General features: G+C 47.5%; 1 protein-coding gene across 1 annotated transcript in view; it reads left to right on the top strand.

Annotated features, from left to right (window-relative positions):
* Positions 1–17,093, top strand: part of FER (FER tyrosine kinase) — a 1,097,899-nt gene that overhangs the window by 665,763 nt on the left and 415,043 nt on the right. The window contains exon 13 of the mRNA XM_086961004.1: positions 12,423–12,479. Within this exon, the coding sequence (XP_086817130.1) occupies positions 12,423–12,479 (57 nt within the window). The remainder of the gene's footprint in view (positions 1–12,422; positions 12,480–17,093) is intronic.

Consider the following 17,093-nt stretch of genomic DNA (forward strand, 5'->3'; position numbering starts at 1 on the left):
GATTGGTTTGGAGGATTAGGGTGTTGTGCCCACAACGGGTGGTGCGGATTGGTGTCAGTCACTGCTCTGCCGAAACAGAGATGGCTCGGTGAAATCCCGGTGGTGCAGTGAGGCGTAAGGCGGTACTCTCGCTGAAACTTGTAGATCGTATGTTCCAGACTGCGACCTTCCGACTGGGCTATCTGGATGGCCTTGTTGAGCATCCGCATTAGCCTCTCCACTTCTCCGTTTGCATGAGGCCACCTGGGGGTTATCCGGCGTTGCTTGATCCCTTGAGATGAGAGATACTCTGCGAGGTCTGTGCTTGTGAAAGGAGGCCCATTGTCTGTCTTGAGCTCTTTCATTAGACCGTGGGTTGCCATTACTTTCTCTAGCTTCGGGATGACATCCCCTGCTACTTCTGGGTACCTTGAAAAATCATCTACTACGACCAACATGTATTTCCCTCCCGTGAGACTGCCAAAGTCCACGCTTGCCTTCTCCCATGGGCAGAAGGGCCTGCTTCGGTGATCACTGGCGCTGGGCGGCTGGGAAGGCTCGTTGCTAGGCACACGGGGCACTGCTGGACGACGGACTCTACCAGTTGATCCAGCCCCGGGAACCACACCTTACTCTTGAGGCGGTTCTTCGATTTCACGATCCCTTGGTTATTTATAAAGTGTACGCAGTACGTCACCATTCCTAGGAAACTACGGACTCCGGACACAGATGACGGCGCAGGTGCGTTTTGAATGTCCTGTACCTTCTCCGGGTCGGGGCCAATGCCTTTGTCTAAAAATCGGTACCCAAAGAAACTAATGTCCTTACGTAGGAACTCACACTTGTCGCGGTGAAGGGTGAGGCCACTGTCTCGGAGGCGGGTGAACACTGCATGAAGGCGTTGGACGTGTTCTTCCAGGGTGGGTGCATGCACAAGAATGTCATTGCTGACATTTAAAACTACCTCCAGACCTTTTGAGGACGTTCTTGATGATGTTTTGAAACCCCTCCGCCGCACTGGAGATCCCAAAGTTCAATCTGGTGGAGCGCCAGAGCCCTGCGTGGGTGGAGAACGTTGTGATGGGGCGAGAGTCTGGGTGCAGAGGGATCTGGTGGTATCCGGAGCGGAGGTCCATCTTCGAGAACCACTTGGAGCCCGAGAGCTCTCCGATGATTTTGCCGATTGTAGGGGTCAGGTGACGCTCCCACTCGATGGCGAGGTTGGGGACTCGCATGTCCACACAGATGCGGACAGCATCCGGTTTCTTTGGCTTCTTCTCAACGACGATAGGTGACACCCACGGAGTGGGGCCTCTCACCCACTCTATGATTCCGTTTCTCTCTAGCAGGCGCAGCTCAGCTTCGACTTTGGGACGGAGGTGGTATGCGATCCTCCGGTGGCGTAGGGCAATAGAGGCGATGGACCAGTCAATGTGCAGACAGGTCCCTGGTCCCTTCAGAAATCCAATTCCCTCGGATAGGCTCTCGAATCCATCCATCAGGCTATCCAGACATGGAGTGCGAATGGTGAACACAAAGCGGACCAGATTGAGGTCCTGGGCTGTTTTGCAGGCGAGTAGGAATCCTGATCCCTCCTAGGATACATACACCTTGGCGTGCTGGTGGGTGGCATCATGGGACAGATCGTCTTGGAACACCCCACAAAGCCGGAGCGGAGACCTGGTGCCATAGGCATAGACTTGCACTCTGGTGTGGCGGAGCGCTAGAGGACTTGGTAGACTCCTGTACACGCTAGCTGCCATGAGGTTAATTGTGGCCCCTGTGTCTATGAGGGCGGCAACTGACTGGTTCGGTACTTTCACATCACACATCGGCGTGGCTGATGGGGTAGCTGAGAGGGTGTTTAGCATCCGAACCACGTGCACCGTGGCGGCGTCAGCTTCACCGTAGTCCAGATCACTACTGGCAGGACCTTCTTGTGACGGTTCAATCAAGCGCACTCGCCTTGGCGGACCCCCTTGTCGCCTTCTCGGTGTGGACCGGCACACTTTTGAGAAGTGATTCACTTTTCCGAGCGCACTGCAGGTTTTACCATGTGCTGGGCATACTCCGTTGTGTGGGAACGGGCCACCGCACCAGCCGCACGAGCGATTGCGGAAGGGCTACAAAGAAGCGGTGGGTCTTGGCGGGGTGGTCCTGGGCTGTTGTTCATGGACGTCGGTGCGGATGGCACACACTGGTTCCTCCTTGACAACAGCTGCTGGTTTGGGGTCCATGTGCGCGGCTCGGCCTTCGACAGTTCCTTCGATCGACCGAGCCTTAGTATGTCCCTCATCGGCATGTTGTCTTCCTGCAGAATGCGCTCGCGCAGCTTTGACGCACAGCCTTGGATGAAGTGGGCACAAATTTCGTCGTCCTCGTCGGGGAGTGTGCAGGTGCTTGCTAGCTCCTTCAGCCTTGTGTAGAAAACGTCTACGGATTCCTCTGGCAGTTGGCGGGCTTGCCGGAGCAGGAAGCGTTCGTAGTCGGGGCTGGTGAATTGCAGAGCGAACGCCGCCACAGGCAGTGCGCGGCAGGGGCAGCACTCACCCGGACTAGCGGAGCACACAGGGCCACCGGAGAACTCGGGCCAGGCCAAGCAGGCTTATCCAGGCGGCGGCTCGCAGCGCTGCTCCACCCACGTGGACGCGGGCACCAGACGGCAGCGAGCGGACGAAAGCTGGTGAGGCACGGGATGCGGGAGATGCGGCAGGGCGCTCCTCACTGACGGTGCCGGGAGCAGGCACGAAGGTGGCAGACTGGACACGGCGGGGTGGATAGTAGACCACCTCGTCGCCAGTGTGTGTTGTAGGGTCAGGGCCTAGCTGAACACCAAGACGGCACACACATTATTAAAGTAGTGGCCAGATTCCAAAACTGAGCCACGCTCAGGAGGCTGGGCTATTTATTTGCTTCAGGACGTGCTGGCCGAGCGTACGCTGGTCCAGCCTAACTGGGGGACATTGCGGGTAGCTGCAGGGACCACCCCTCCGCAAACACTGCTCAGTGGGTTGGTCCCTGTGACACAACATTACAGACACATCTTATGCGCACAGCGGGCTGGTGTTCAGCTTCTCTGCAGGCTGTCGTGAGAGTCCATCTGCCTTGCCGATCCTGCCCCTTCCAGCAGCGGTTGTATGTCGTTACTACGAATTCCGTTGCAACGCATGCCTTTACCACGCATGCGTTACAACGGAAATAGTTTTCCACGCATCACCTTTACCACTAATTTTCCTTTACCACACATAGATTTACAACGATTTTCGTTGTAAATTTATGCATGGTGAGGGGATATTTCTTTTAAAGGTTATACCTCTCCCCTTACATGACCCCCAGCCCTCACTCCTTATAATTACCCCTGCCCTTTACCCTAAATCTTTTTTTTAAACTAAAATTCCCCTTACCTTTTTAAGTCGTCTCCTCTTCATCTTCGTTGGTTACGTCGGTCGTACGTCGTAAAGAGGAAGCGGAAGTTTATTCCAGCTTCCTCTCTAACGACGCTGATTGCTTCGGCACGTAAGATTCGTTTTTTGGGGGGGGGGGCCCAAACTCCCCCCTTTTTTTTTTTGCATTTACAACACATGCCTTTATTACGTATCTCGTAGTAAAGGTATGCATGGTAAAGGCAGTCTGATTAACCACGCATGCATTGTAATGCATGCGTGGTAAAGGTTTTCGTGGAAACGGCTGCGTTGTAGTGGCGGTTTCCCGCCAGCAGCATGTGACAGCGCTGCTTGCTTCTCCCACATTCGGGACACTTAGAGACAGGCGAATGGTAGGAATTATGGCGAGGTGGTGGAGACGAACAGTCTCTTTTTTTCTTCTCCTCCTTTACGGTAGAGGATTGCATCCGCAGTGCTGAAACCGTCTCCTCTACATGGCAGGCGATAGCGGCCAAGCTGATGCATTGCTCTCCAGGCATGGTGGCGAGCAGCAAAATGGCATGGCATGGGGGGGTCAGCATCTTTGTTTCCATTGTAAAGTCGCGGGCCTTAGGCCCACATACTGTATAAATACTGGACACAGACACAGTGGGTATAGTTGCTGAACTGGCCACAAGCATATGCTCTCAAGCTCTTTTATTGGCAGGGTCACTTGACCGATGGTGGCTGTGTTGGATGGGTGTGGGGTGAGTGTAAAGGCCAGCCCTCAAGGAGTGGCTAGTAAACTTATACATTCTGAAACACTAGACCGTATCCAGCAGGGCATTACACTGACCACATAGTCTCCACCTACAGCCAAAAAGATTACAGGAGCACTTTTCAGTTCAAAACAAAAACCAGGTTGAGGTAGATAAGGTACCCCAACGCCTCCATAAAAGCTACTGCACACATATTCATATTATTTTCATGCTTGTAAACCAAAGCTAAATTAGATAATAACTTTGTTGTACTTATTTAAAAAGATAGACCTTTCAGTTCATCACATTAAAGGATGTTGCAAAAACAGTGTACACACTCGACTTTCCATGTAGTGAACAGCATCATTTACAGTCACATGATTTTAACTGTGCAGCTTTTAATTTTGTCAACAACATACATCATTTTACTAATGTCGCTTTAAATTATGTGGCATTGCAGGGTTTGAAATTTCAAGTGCATACATTTTAATGATGCTCTGCAAAGGAAATAAAAAACTTTCTTAAGCAAATTAATCGTGTACTTGCTTATCATGCAAACATTTTAATGAGGAATGATTTCTCTTTCTGCGAAAGATACTCGTTGTTTACATCTACTAATTTATATGTTATGCAAAATGTTATAAAGACAGTGAAAGAAATTAGTAAGGGATTTGATCTAACAGATATAGGTGAGAAGTTGACGGTGATTCAGTTTTAGAAAGTTCCTCAGGAGAGAGTTATGCTTTACTCACTAGCCAGTGACAAACAGTATCTGACTGCATAAAGCTGTGTAAGCCAATTCCTAGAACATCTCGGAATGGGAGTGTCTTTTCTTTATTTGTGTCAACTCCCTGGTGAAGAGACTAAGGAACTTTATTTTCCAGTTCCGCATTGGGATTTACCCTGACTAAAAGGAGGGTGTGGGATAACAAGTCACTTTTTTTTAATTTGCATATTAAATGTACTTGAATCCATCTATCGTTAGACTGTCCTCTCTTCTTGGATGAAGAGAAAAAGGTCTTGTGCCCGTATTTTGTTAGGTTTGCATTAAGATCACGGTAAGATGCACTGGTCACTTTTTTGGCAATGAAACAACTAGATTGTGTTATCACCATTGACAAACACATATTGCTTATTTAAAAAGGGGAATTTTAAATTGCTGTGGGTGCTTCATGAACATTGCCAGTTTTCTTGAGTGCTTTGATAATATTATGAACATGGACTATTTTAATAATGAAGTTGCAAATAGTTTTGAATGGTTTTAAGATGATGCAATATGATGAATGAATGTGAATGAGTTTAGTGAATTAAAGTTTATTATTTTACTGTGTATGTTTCCATAAGATGTATGTCTTAGAAATAAATATTTATTCACTGTCAATAAAAATCAATTAAATATTATGCAGCCACAATTGAAGTTCGCACTATTTCACGTACCAGCTGAATTTACTTTATGGGCATAGCCTGACTGGTGGGATTTGTTGTAGGTGATTAGAATGGCAAGCATTGTGTGAAATGGTAGTTCGGTGGGAATATGTTTTGCGTCAGGTTTGTTACACGGTTGTCAAAGCAGTATTTATCAAGAGAGCTGTTACTGCGTTCCCTCTATTGCAGGCCCCTTCTCCATTTACCTCTTGTGGCTCTATTGTTGAGCCCTTTCATATGCTTGTTCTCTATCATACACAAGGATGTTCGAGACATATGAGCTGCAGATTGCACACTATGCATAGATTGCCACCTAGTGTTGGGCCCGGATGTTTGCAGTTTGTTTTGTAGAAAAGTCTTTGGAAGTCACGGGATAGGTGACTCCTCCTTTGGATGATAAAGTGCATGGTCATCGGCTCCATACCCAGATTGTTTTTTTCTGCCACCGGGCTTGGATGTGTTTCCAGCGCTCCGTCTTGAAACCAAATTACTTCAGCGCGCAATCCTCACCAACTTTCAGAAAATAAGTTTTGAACGCTTCTGCACTCGACACTATTCTTCAATGCCGAATACTTCGAATCCAGTCATCGTCAACGGCCTTCGGGCCTAACTAGGCCTCAACTCCAGCTCATGGAAAGGACGCCATTCAAAAAGTGTCCTCGATGTGGGTCGAAGTTTCCCCACACTGACCTTCACAAGGTGTGTAACCTCTGCCTTTCTCCGGAGCACGAGGCAAGGGACTGTTCAGCTTGTGCTTCTTTCCGCTCTAAGAAGACTATCCGGGACCGAATAGCGAGAAGAACAATGGCTCGATCTTCATCCTCCATTCTGGACGACTTCTTTGAGGAAGGCGTCAACGTCCCAGAACAACAGGACGTCGACAGAGGTTCCGAACATGACGAGATTCGGGTGTCGAGGACATCACTCCAGCGCAATGGGTCGTAAGTAAGACCGACGACCCCGACCCTTCCTCAGCACACCCAAAGAAGGCCCAGGTTACACGCTCGGGTGCACACCGACACTCCGCTTCAACTGCCCCACCTTTGGGCCCGGCAAAGAAGCCAATTAAGCCTTCGGCCGACTCGGGCTCGAGTCAGCCTCCCCATGGTGGGTTCCCTAACGCTCATTCTGATCGCTCCAACTTGGGCCAGACAACCGTGGTACACCACGCTGTTGCAAATGTCTGTAGTACCACACCAAAAACGAAACCTATCTCCACGCCTATTAACGCAGAACTGTGGAGGGAGCAGGCACCCGGACCCAGCTCAGCTCAACCTAGAGATCTGGCTCCTGAGGTCATAGAGTTTGGTTACCTCAACTTTCCCCCAGACTGTATGAACATTATCAAGGAAGCTAGACGCCCCACCACTAGAGCATGTTACGCAGCTAAGTGGAAAAGATTTGTCATATACTGCCAAATCAACCAAATTGATTCTCTAGATGTGTCTATTGAACACATCATTGGATACTTACTGCACCTTCAAAAGAGTAACTTAGCCTACACGTCTATCAGGTTACACCTTGCAGCTATTGCAGCACACTGGCAAAGTAGACAACATCTATCTCTTTTTAGAGTGCCAGCTATTAAAGCTTTCATGGAAGGACTCAAAAGAATAATCCCTCCCATACCACCACCCGCACCAGTGTGGAATCTAAATGTAGTTCTCACAAGGTTAATGGTGCCTCCCTTCGAACCATTACATAAATGCGAATTGCAATTCCTAACCTGGAAAGTAGCTTTCCTAGTAGACATTACCTCTGTCAGAAAGGTTAGTGAACTACAAGCATGTACTATTCAGGAACCCTTTTTGAAAATGCATCATAACAAGGTGGTTCTTTGTACAAATCCAAAATTTCTTCCAAAAGTCATTTCACCGTTTCATCTAAATCAATCTGTTGAGCTGCCCGTGTTTTTCTCGCAGCCTCAAACAGTCGCAGAAAGAGCTCTACACACTTTAAATGTCAAGAGAGCATTACTGTACTACATTTAAAGAACACAAACCTTTTGTAAGACAAAACAACTTTTTGTGTCCTTCTCTCCGCCACATAAAGGCAATCCCATTTCAAAGTCAGGGATTGCTAGGTGGATTGTTAAATGCATACAAATATGTTATCAAAAAGCAAAACGCACATTAACAATCCCACCAAAAGCCCATTCTACCAGAAAAATAGGGGCTTTGATGGCATTCTTAGGGAACATTCCCCTAGATGACATATGCAAAGCAGCCACATGGGCTACACCGCACACATTCACAAAGTATTACTGTGTAGATGTGCAAACTAAGCAACAAGCTACTGTGAGCCAGGCTGTACTAAAAACTCTGTTTCAAACCACTGCAACAGATACGGGTGGTCGCCGCTAGGTAATCCATGCATAGTGTGCAATCTGCAGCTCATATGCCTCAAACGGAAAATGCTACTAACCAGTATGCATCTGTTCTTGGCATGTAGAGCTGCAGAGTTGCACACGCCCAACCACCTCCCCGGCTACCTTTATCTGTTCCAGTATTATCTTACTTAGATACATATCACATGGACATCTCTATCTCTTATACAGCTCCATCACTTCCCTAATGGCGCAAACAATCTGGAGATGGAGCCGATGACCATGCGCAGTATCATCCAAAGGAGGAGTCACCTATCCTGTGACTTCCAAAGACTTTTCTACAAAACAAACTGCAAACATCCGGGCCCAAGACTAGGTGGCAATCTATGCATAGTGTGCAACTCTGCAACTCTACATGCCAAGAACAGATGCATACTGGTAAGTAGCATTTTCCTTCCGTAGCTCCTCCTCTTCTTTGGGTGTTCTTTTAGGTTTGTATTGCTGCATATAAAGCACTGTTGCTGTAGTTAAGTCCTTTCATTCACAAGCTGTCCCCTCACTTTGCCGTAGGTAATCTCTACACCTTCCTTTGTCTCATCTCTACATGTTGTCTTTTGTGACCTATTTGTTAACTATGTACTGGTTGTTACATTCAGGAAATCGGATTGTTTTATTCATACTTGACGAAAGAGTCTGTTGTAGCGTGTCCTGTATTTCCATGGCTCCAAACACAATTGTCTGCTCCTGAATCTATTTTCCACGAGCCAGCGGAGCAAGCTACTGTATTAACACCTTGTTCAGAAGACCTTAGCTCCTCTTTACTGACCCTGGAAAATCGAGAGACAATTCTGTGCGTGCCCCCAGTGGTTAGGTATTCTGTCACACTACTAATCTCCTGCCCTTTTCAGTTTGCGGCCTTGGTTGGTTTTGTATAGCTGTTGCTTATTTTTTTTTTATGTCTGAATGTCTGAAGGGCTTTTCTCTCTCTTTTTCTTTCCACAACAGCTTTGGCGATGTTTACCCATTGAGCCAACTACTTTGTTTGATGTGCTACAGGATGTTTTTGAATTCACATCTGGAATCATAAGCAGTAAACCTGCCCCCCCCCCACCATATTCATCAGTTTAAGAATGTACACTCTGCACATAATGTTTGTGTTTTTATGGTTATGCTACAAAATCTGTACTGGGCTTTGATAATGGACGAGTTTGTATTTTTTCGCACTGGATTATTTCCTCAGTTTACAAATCTAGTCAAAATAACTATTTTCATAAGTACTTTCCATATCTAGACCGTATATTTAAGTGTCATTCGTGATTTCAGCATATGGCCGGGATGCCTGTCACCCCCTCCCAACACAATCCCCAAGGATGGGAAGACGGACGCAGTTCTGAGCTTTTGGAAGGCGGGAGGGAGTTACCCTCCCGGCCGTATTTATTAAAATATGAAACAAAATTAAAACACTAAAATAACAGTTTCATATCATGTACAATTTTCATTTATTACATTTCGATGAAGACATGTTCTTTGGCTAACCTTAACAAATCTCTAGTACAGAGGATTTCCTAGCCGAGTCTAACATCCTGCAAATGCATACTTTCTAAATTAAAATTGTACATCCTAACATTACGGGCCAACGGCAAGGTCGCAACCGGTGTCAGATCCCTACTACCAGAACTCTCCCCCTCACGGTGTGAGGGCGGGCGCGCAGAGGACTGTACCTCTGCGCCAACTCCAATTTCCCTTGTCTTGCGGGGGCCCCCTATTTTAACTCGACGCCATCTTAAGGGTCGTCCGAGGACTCGTGTGAGGTGTCTGTAAGAAGGTAGCGTGGACCCCCTCCCACCCCACACTGTCTATCACATCCGCCGTCGCGGATATCCGGGCCCCGGGAAATTCGTAGGAGGGGCATCTAGCCGCCTCCTCCCCTGGAAGGGGCCTATGACCGTCTTCCCTTAGGCGACCCATACTTAGTGGGTGCCGCCTCCCCGTGTGAGGGGCCAATGGCCGCCTCCCCCCGGGCGCTTCCATCCATAGTGGGTGGCGCCCCCCCTCTAGGGACCTTGCAATTACTGCTCACCGATCATGACCTTACCGCCCGACCAAAAAATAAATACGACATTTGTTTATCTACTAAGGGAGAAAAGTACACTGTATATTGCAATATTTGTCTCTACTACTAGACATTCATCACATCAATAAACTTAGACCGTTATCATCTGCTAAACCAAGGTAAGAAAATGTTATCCAACAAAATCACTTTATTGCAGAACTAATATTGTCATGGTATCAACCGCTACACAAGGTAAAAAGATGTTATCAAAGCAAAAGCAAATCACTTTATTGCAGTACTAACGTTGCCATAAGGGGCTGGTGGGTGGGTCAAAATTGCTCCTTGTTCCGTCGAGGGCTCACGTGCAACGAGTGGGTGCAGCTTCCAAGCACAGGAACAAGAGGATGCTTCTTCGGATTCCTGCTCTTTTTATTCCTCTTTGGGAGGGCGTGTACCCTCCTCCGGTACGCCTCCTGGGCGTGGCCGACGATGTAGGTGTCTAGGACAACCCCTCTTGGGCGGGAAAAGGCGCGCCCCGACTACGCTCCTTCGAGCATACCAGCCGTGACACGCCCCCCGCCCAAAATGGTTTCCCGGGGGGGATCCGGGCCCCCTACCATACGTTCGAGGGGACCGAGTGGTCGCCCCTTTCCATTTGGTCTTGGGGCAGATAGCTGGCTCTCCCAATACTTTCCAAGAAGGTATAATGCGTGTGTGTCCTGTGTTTTAATTGAACATCCTTGTTTGCGCTCTGTGGCCGTGACGGCCTGCCAAACATTCATTTCACTCTGTACACTGAAACGCAGGCCCGCAGGAACCACCCACTAGTCCATACGTTTGGAGTTCTTTGCAAACCTCACACTTCTCGGTCTACCCACTGCTTATTGTATACATTTACTAATAAAAAAAATCTGATCATTAAGAAGTAAAATACTAGCTGGAAACAGGGAATGTCTGTTTAATAATATGAATTTGGAAGGTGCGGAATTTACTGCAGATTTTTTCCCAAAATATTTTTCACAACAATGAAGGGCCACTTAACTGTGTGGATACCTTTGTGATGGTAAATAACCTTATTTTCTGGATATCTTTTTAACCAATAAGCTGCCGTGGGGCTCATTATTGGCGAATGTTTTTAACTCTATAGCCAAAACGGGTCCGCTGACCTGGAACCGCTCAATAATAATACTGATTTTTAAAAAGGGAGATCTATCTAATCCAAAAAACTATATGCCTATTTCCCTAATTGATGTACAGCAAAAATCATGTGACGTCTCCTACTGAACAGCATAGAAGAATGGGCAGGGGGGGGAAAAAAGATTCTCTCCGAGGCCCAATACAATTTCAGGAAGGGAAAAGGAACAACAGATCGATGCCTGAACGTAACAATGGTGGCTGCCAACTATACATTGGTAAAACAAAAAGGCCAATTCTGTAAGGCCTTCATGGATCTTTCTGCCACATTTGACTGTGTGTTCCATAGCAAGCTATGGCCCATTATGGAGACTATGGAAGTGGATGCACCTATAATCACTTTTACAAGGCAGCCATACAGGGGCGCGACAGCAAGTATCAGGTATAGGAAACAAGGGGAGCGCTCAAAATCTTTCAACATCGAAAAGGGTGTGAGACAAGATTGCATCCTTGCCCATTTTTATTTGCCCTTTATACTAACAAACTGGAAGAGGTCCTGGTGGAGAGTGCGTAGGATTTTCCATATGTTGAGGCTGCCCCCCCCTCCATTGGCAACGATGCAGTGCTCCTAGACAGAATCCCATTGGCAAAGCACAGACTGATAGATGAGTATTCATGGTTTATGGCTAGCTTGGACCTACATGTTAACAAGTTTAAAACATGTGCTTTAATTGCAGGGGCTTGTCCTAAGAAATCCCTGTCATTGTTTAAAGGAAATAGAAGAATGGTGGATACATTTGCCTATTTGGGAGTTCTTTTTGACCGCAAACTAATAAAGAAGGGTATGGTGATAGAGATAAATTCATGGAAGACAGTATTGCGGCAATTTTTATATTCTCAAAAAAATAAGGCTCAAAACCTATCCCAGAAATGTTAAAGATCTACTTAGCCAAAGCCAAAGCTATTGCCACATATGGGGCAGTGATTTAGGGCATGGTGGATGTTAGAGCGTTGCAGCGTGTGTAGGGCACATTTTGTAAAAGACTAGTACCTGCTCCCACGCCTGCTCGAATTTGATCTTCCACATTGGAGTAGGATTACCCTTTATTAGTGACTCGATTAAGCTAGCCCCTTAATTATTGTGGCATTCAATATGTAAAAGGGATTGTCTCAAATTGAATCAATGGCGTGGAGGTGCGCCATTAGTGTGAAACGTCTGTTGACTGATGGAAATGTTCTGTTATGTGGTGTTTTAAAATGATGTTGTGTCACAATATATCGAAAATGTTTTACATAGGTTCAGTAGTGCTCAGTTTCTAGTTAGGCTGTTCTTAAACTAGGTAAAATATATCGTATTCTAAGCAATCTTTTTTTCTTTGCTGCAGGATAAGAAATGGGTTTTGAATCATGAAGACGTCACACTAGGGGAGCTGCTTGGTAAAGTAAGTAAGCGACTGCACTCCATAGTATCCAAATGTAGGCTTGCAACAAGAACTGTATATTGATTATGAGCCGTATTTCACAATTTAGTCCGAGTTTGAACAGCGAAATCATATTCTGTATTTTGTTTTGATGGACTTTTTTATCGCTGGATTTACTGTTTACATGATCCTTGAACGTTTTAATTCGCAGTACTTGCGTTTGCAAAGCAACATAGTTTCTTAAACTAACATGTTGTCCTGGATAGGCTTCGGTGGTAAAAAATCATGTAGCAGAAATGCTCGAAGCCTCAAGAAACACTGCAGTGTCCTTTATGAATGTTCTCTGACCATGACAGTAATTGCTGTTTGAAAGCGCGTTGCTCCATTACTTTTAGCTTGGCGTAATGTTGCCACGTACAATAAAAGGCAAATGTAGCTGAAATCCACTGGCCCTCACCATTTTCTTTGATTCGTCATCAGTCTTTTGAAGAAAACAGATTTTTTTAAGCTAACTACCCCAAAATAAAGAGGTAACGTAAAAAATGCATAATGAGTATCACATATAATATAGTCCTATATTTCAATTTCCGGTTTCTGGTGACTTATACATTTTATGATATCACTAGAACATCTACTTGGCTACATTGGGCAATTACATAGTCACCCGTTATGTATTTTCTGTTTTGTGGCATTAAGCTTGAAAAGCTGTTTTCTTCAAATTACAGTCAACAATGGGCACTGTGTAGAATTAGAATGTTTCGGCTTTGTTTACCTCTCTTGAATACATTGTTAATGCAAAAACGTACAGTTCTAGGCATGTGGGCTGCTGAATTCATATCTGTGCATAGATCGCCGCCTAGTGTTGGGTCCGGATGATCGCACATTGTTGTCCTGGAAGAGTCTTCGAAGTATCACAAGATAGGTGGCTCCTCCCCTGGACTACAGTGCGCATGGGCATCGACTCCCTCGACACCCTCAGATTGTTTTTTTCCGCCATTGGGTTCGGATGTATATTGGTTCACTCTAGTCTGAATCAATATAAAAGTATTCTTAAGGCCAAAAGGCCTTTAGGTTTTTGTCGGTATAGTCTTGCGTTCGGTGCCCGATTCTTTCCAGCTCAGTTCTGAGCCGGATTTCCGGAAAAGCAGCATGCTTTTCGACGCTGAAGGCCCGGTCGATGCCAGAGGCCTTATCGACGAACCATCATGGAACGGAGCCCGTTCAATAGATGTCCCGTGTGCAACTCCAAGTATCCCCACATCGCCGTCCATCCGGTGTGCAACAAGTGTCTTTCGCCGGATCATGATGAAGCCAGCTGCATGGCTTGTTCCCGTTTTTGATCCAAGAAGACTCTTCTGCACCGACGCGCTGCGCGCCAGGAAGCCCAGCAGACTGCACCGGCGCTTGTGGACATATTCGATGCCGGGGATGATGGAGCTGACCGGGAGGTTCGTAAGAACCTGTCGAATCCCGCGTCGGAGGTCGACTCCAACTACGACGCGGATGTTGAAATGCTGGAAGCGGAAGAAGTCGTCGACGAGGTAGGAGACGACGACGGGGCCTTTGGGGCCATGGAGGACAGCTTGAGCGAGGAGCTAACTCAAACTGACATTGGGGCCGAAACGCTTCATAAGGCTCAGGTCGAGGGATCGCCACTGGGCCTTACCCAAGATCTTCCAATAAGTTCTACGGCCCCGCCTTCGGGCTCGGCTTCGGACATTGCTAAGGAGCCGCAACCTGCGAAATCGAAACCGAAAGTAAAAGCTCCGGTCTCGACGCAAGTGAAAGCACTGATTCCTCCATCGAAACCAAAAGTGCGTATTGCTTTGGTCGGCTCAGAGTGCTCGGACCTGTCGGCACCGACGAAGCAGAAGGGCGTTATCGACCCGAAGAAACAGCTCAAGGGCGTCCAGACTAAGTCTAGCGCGCCGAAGACAAAGTTCAAGGCAGTCAACCCGAACAAATCGGCGCCGAAGGCGGTCGACACCGACAAAGGGCTCGGTGATCCGAAGGTTCTCGAGCCTCCGCGTTGACAAGACAAGGCCAAAAGCGGACCGACCCACGAGTCCACGTCTGGTGGTGCCTCGAAGGATTCCGTCGAGTCAACGCAGCCGTCCGCCTCATTCTCCAAGCAGGTGGCAGACTCCCTAAAGCGCATCAAGGACAAGGCCCTAAGGATCCTCCACCTTCGAAGCCTGTCGATAAACCTCAGAGGACGTCGACGCCCCTCCACTTCATGCTGCCGCCGAAAGTGGCGCCGAAGGCTTTCGCCCCTAAAATGGCCACCAACCTGCACGAGAAGGTGTCCTCTGTGCCGAAGTCGACAACAGTGGTCCCGGCCATAAAGCATCGACAATCCACGGTTGGAAGAGCAACAGGAACAGTTTATAGATGCCGAAACAGGCAGACTTTCCCTTTATAAACGGAAAATCGCCCCGGAACAGCCAATGGAGTCCTATAAAATTCCACTGAAGAAGAAAAAGGATTCTACTTCGACACCTGTTCTTGTGGAACCGGTATCTCCACATGGCCATGATGTCTCACCCACTTATTCAGATGTGGACACTGGGGAAGGTGATGATGATGAATAAAGCTATCCAGTATACACTGATCCAGATTATACCAATGAGCCCTGGGCAGCTGCTGCTGACCCAGGTGATCCTCACTCTACCCCAGACACTCAAATGTATGCTGTAAAAACGTCGCCTACTGAGGATTCGGAAGCGTTTATAATGCCCTCATTGAAAGGGCAGCTAAGAATCACGACGTCCAGCTCCATGCTGACCCCATTGAAGTGGATTTTCTTTTTGACACCTTTTCCATCTCAGAGAGGACCGTCAAGACTCTGCCTGTGTTGAAGGGTGTCTTGAAGCATGCTGGGGAAATCTTTAAGGAGCCTACGAGAGCCAGGGTGATAAACCCCAGAATTGAAGAGAAGTACAAACCGGCGCCTGGAGACCCTACTTACATCAAGGGACAGTTGCCGTTGGACTCTCTTGTTGTTTCTAATGCCCGGAAGAGGGCTAATTCACAAACAATGGGTGATGCTCCTCCCCCAGATAAGGAATCTAAGGTGTTTGTGGCATCGGAGAAAAGGGTGGCAGCTCAAGCGGCCAATATCTGGCGCATTTCAAACACTCAGGCACTTCTAGCCAGGTATGACAGGGCACATTACGACACACTTGAGACCCTGTTACAGCACCTGCCAGATGAATACAAAGAGACAGCTGAGATGCTCAGCCAAGAAGGGAAGCTCATATCAAATGCTTCTATTAAATGTGCACTGGACGCAGCAGACTCCGCGGCCAGAGCTGTTAACACTAGTGTCATGCTGAAACGACATGCCTGGCTCAGAATCTCCGGGTTCAAGCCAGAAATACAGACCACCATTCTCAATCAGACGGTAAACCCTGATCATCTATTTGGCCCAGAGGTAGACACCACCTTGGAGAAAATCAAAAAGGACACTGAAACTGCCAAGTCCATGGGGGCTCTACAGTCCCAGCAGTTCCGGGGTGGTTCTTTTCGTCGCTCAAGCACTAGAGGTGTTTCCAGAGGCCAGCTCTCCCAAACCACACAGTACTATAAAGGCGGCACGCAGACCACATACACCAAACAAAGTCGAGGTGGATATTGTGGAAACAGCGCCAAAGGCAGAGGTCGTGGAAACAACAACTCCAGATGCTCCGCCACTAACAAACAGTGACGCCTTGTCACTGCCCCCGACCACGCAACACCTGTCGGGGGGAGACTTCAACAGTTCCTGCCAGTCTGGAAGTTCATCACCACAGACAGGTGGGTCACACAGCTTATACAGTACGGTTATTGTCTGGAGTTAACATCCACTCCAGCCAACATACCCCCAAGACACCGTCCTATGTCCGCCGAGCATTTGCACTTATTGCAGCAGGAGGTCCTCGTCATGCTACAAAAAGGGGCAATCGAGCTCGTGCCTGTCAAAGAAAGAGGCACAGGAGTTTACTCACTGTACTTCTTGATACCAAAAAAGGACGGGTCCCTCAGACCCATACTGGACCTCAGACCCCTCAATCAGTACATTCTATTGGAGCACTTTCACATGCTGACCCTGCAGCAAGTCCTACCGTTGCTCAGTCAGGGGGATTTTCTCGCAACTTTAGATCTAAAGGATGCGTATTTTCACATTCCGCTGCACCCGTCACACAAAAAATACCTCCGGTTCACCATCCAAAACCAACATTACCAGTTCAAGGTTCTGCCTTTCGGGGTCACCACGGCACCCAGGGTGTTTACAAAGTGCCTGGCGACGGTGGCGGCGCACCTAAGGAGACAAAACATTCACGTCTACCCTTTTTTTTTTTTTTTTTTAAACCTTTATTTGGAGACAACCAGGTTCTAGGGAATTGTACATACAAAACAGACAGTCACATATGGCCATTACAGTGGTACGTCAGAGCCAAGAAAAAAAAAAAAAAAAACAAAATCAATGAGATACAAGGAAGTACAGGGCAGGGCATAAGTCAATACAAGGAGCAATAGCGAAATGTACAGTAGTGGTTAGAATACAATGATCCAGCATGGGCAGGCGAGCCAATAAGACAATGCAGTGTGAATACAGTACCGTAGCTGAGAGCACATGAGACAGGGGGGACTCAA

The sequence above is a fragment of the Lissotriton vulgaris genome, chromosome 3_1, assembly GCF_964263255.1.
Source record: "Lissotriton vulgaris chromosome 3_1, aLisVul1.2, whole genome shotgun sequence".
NCBI lineage: Eukaryota > Metazoa > Chordata > Amphibia > Caudata > Salamandridae > Lissotriton > Lissotriton vulgaris.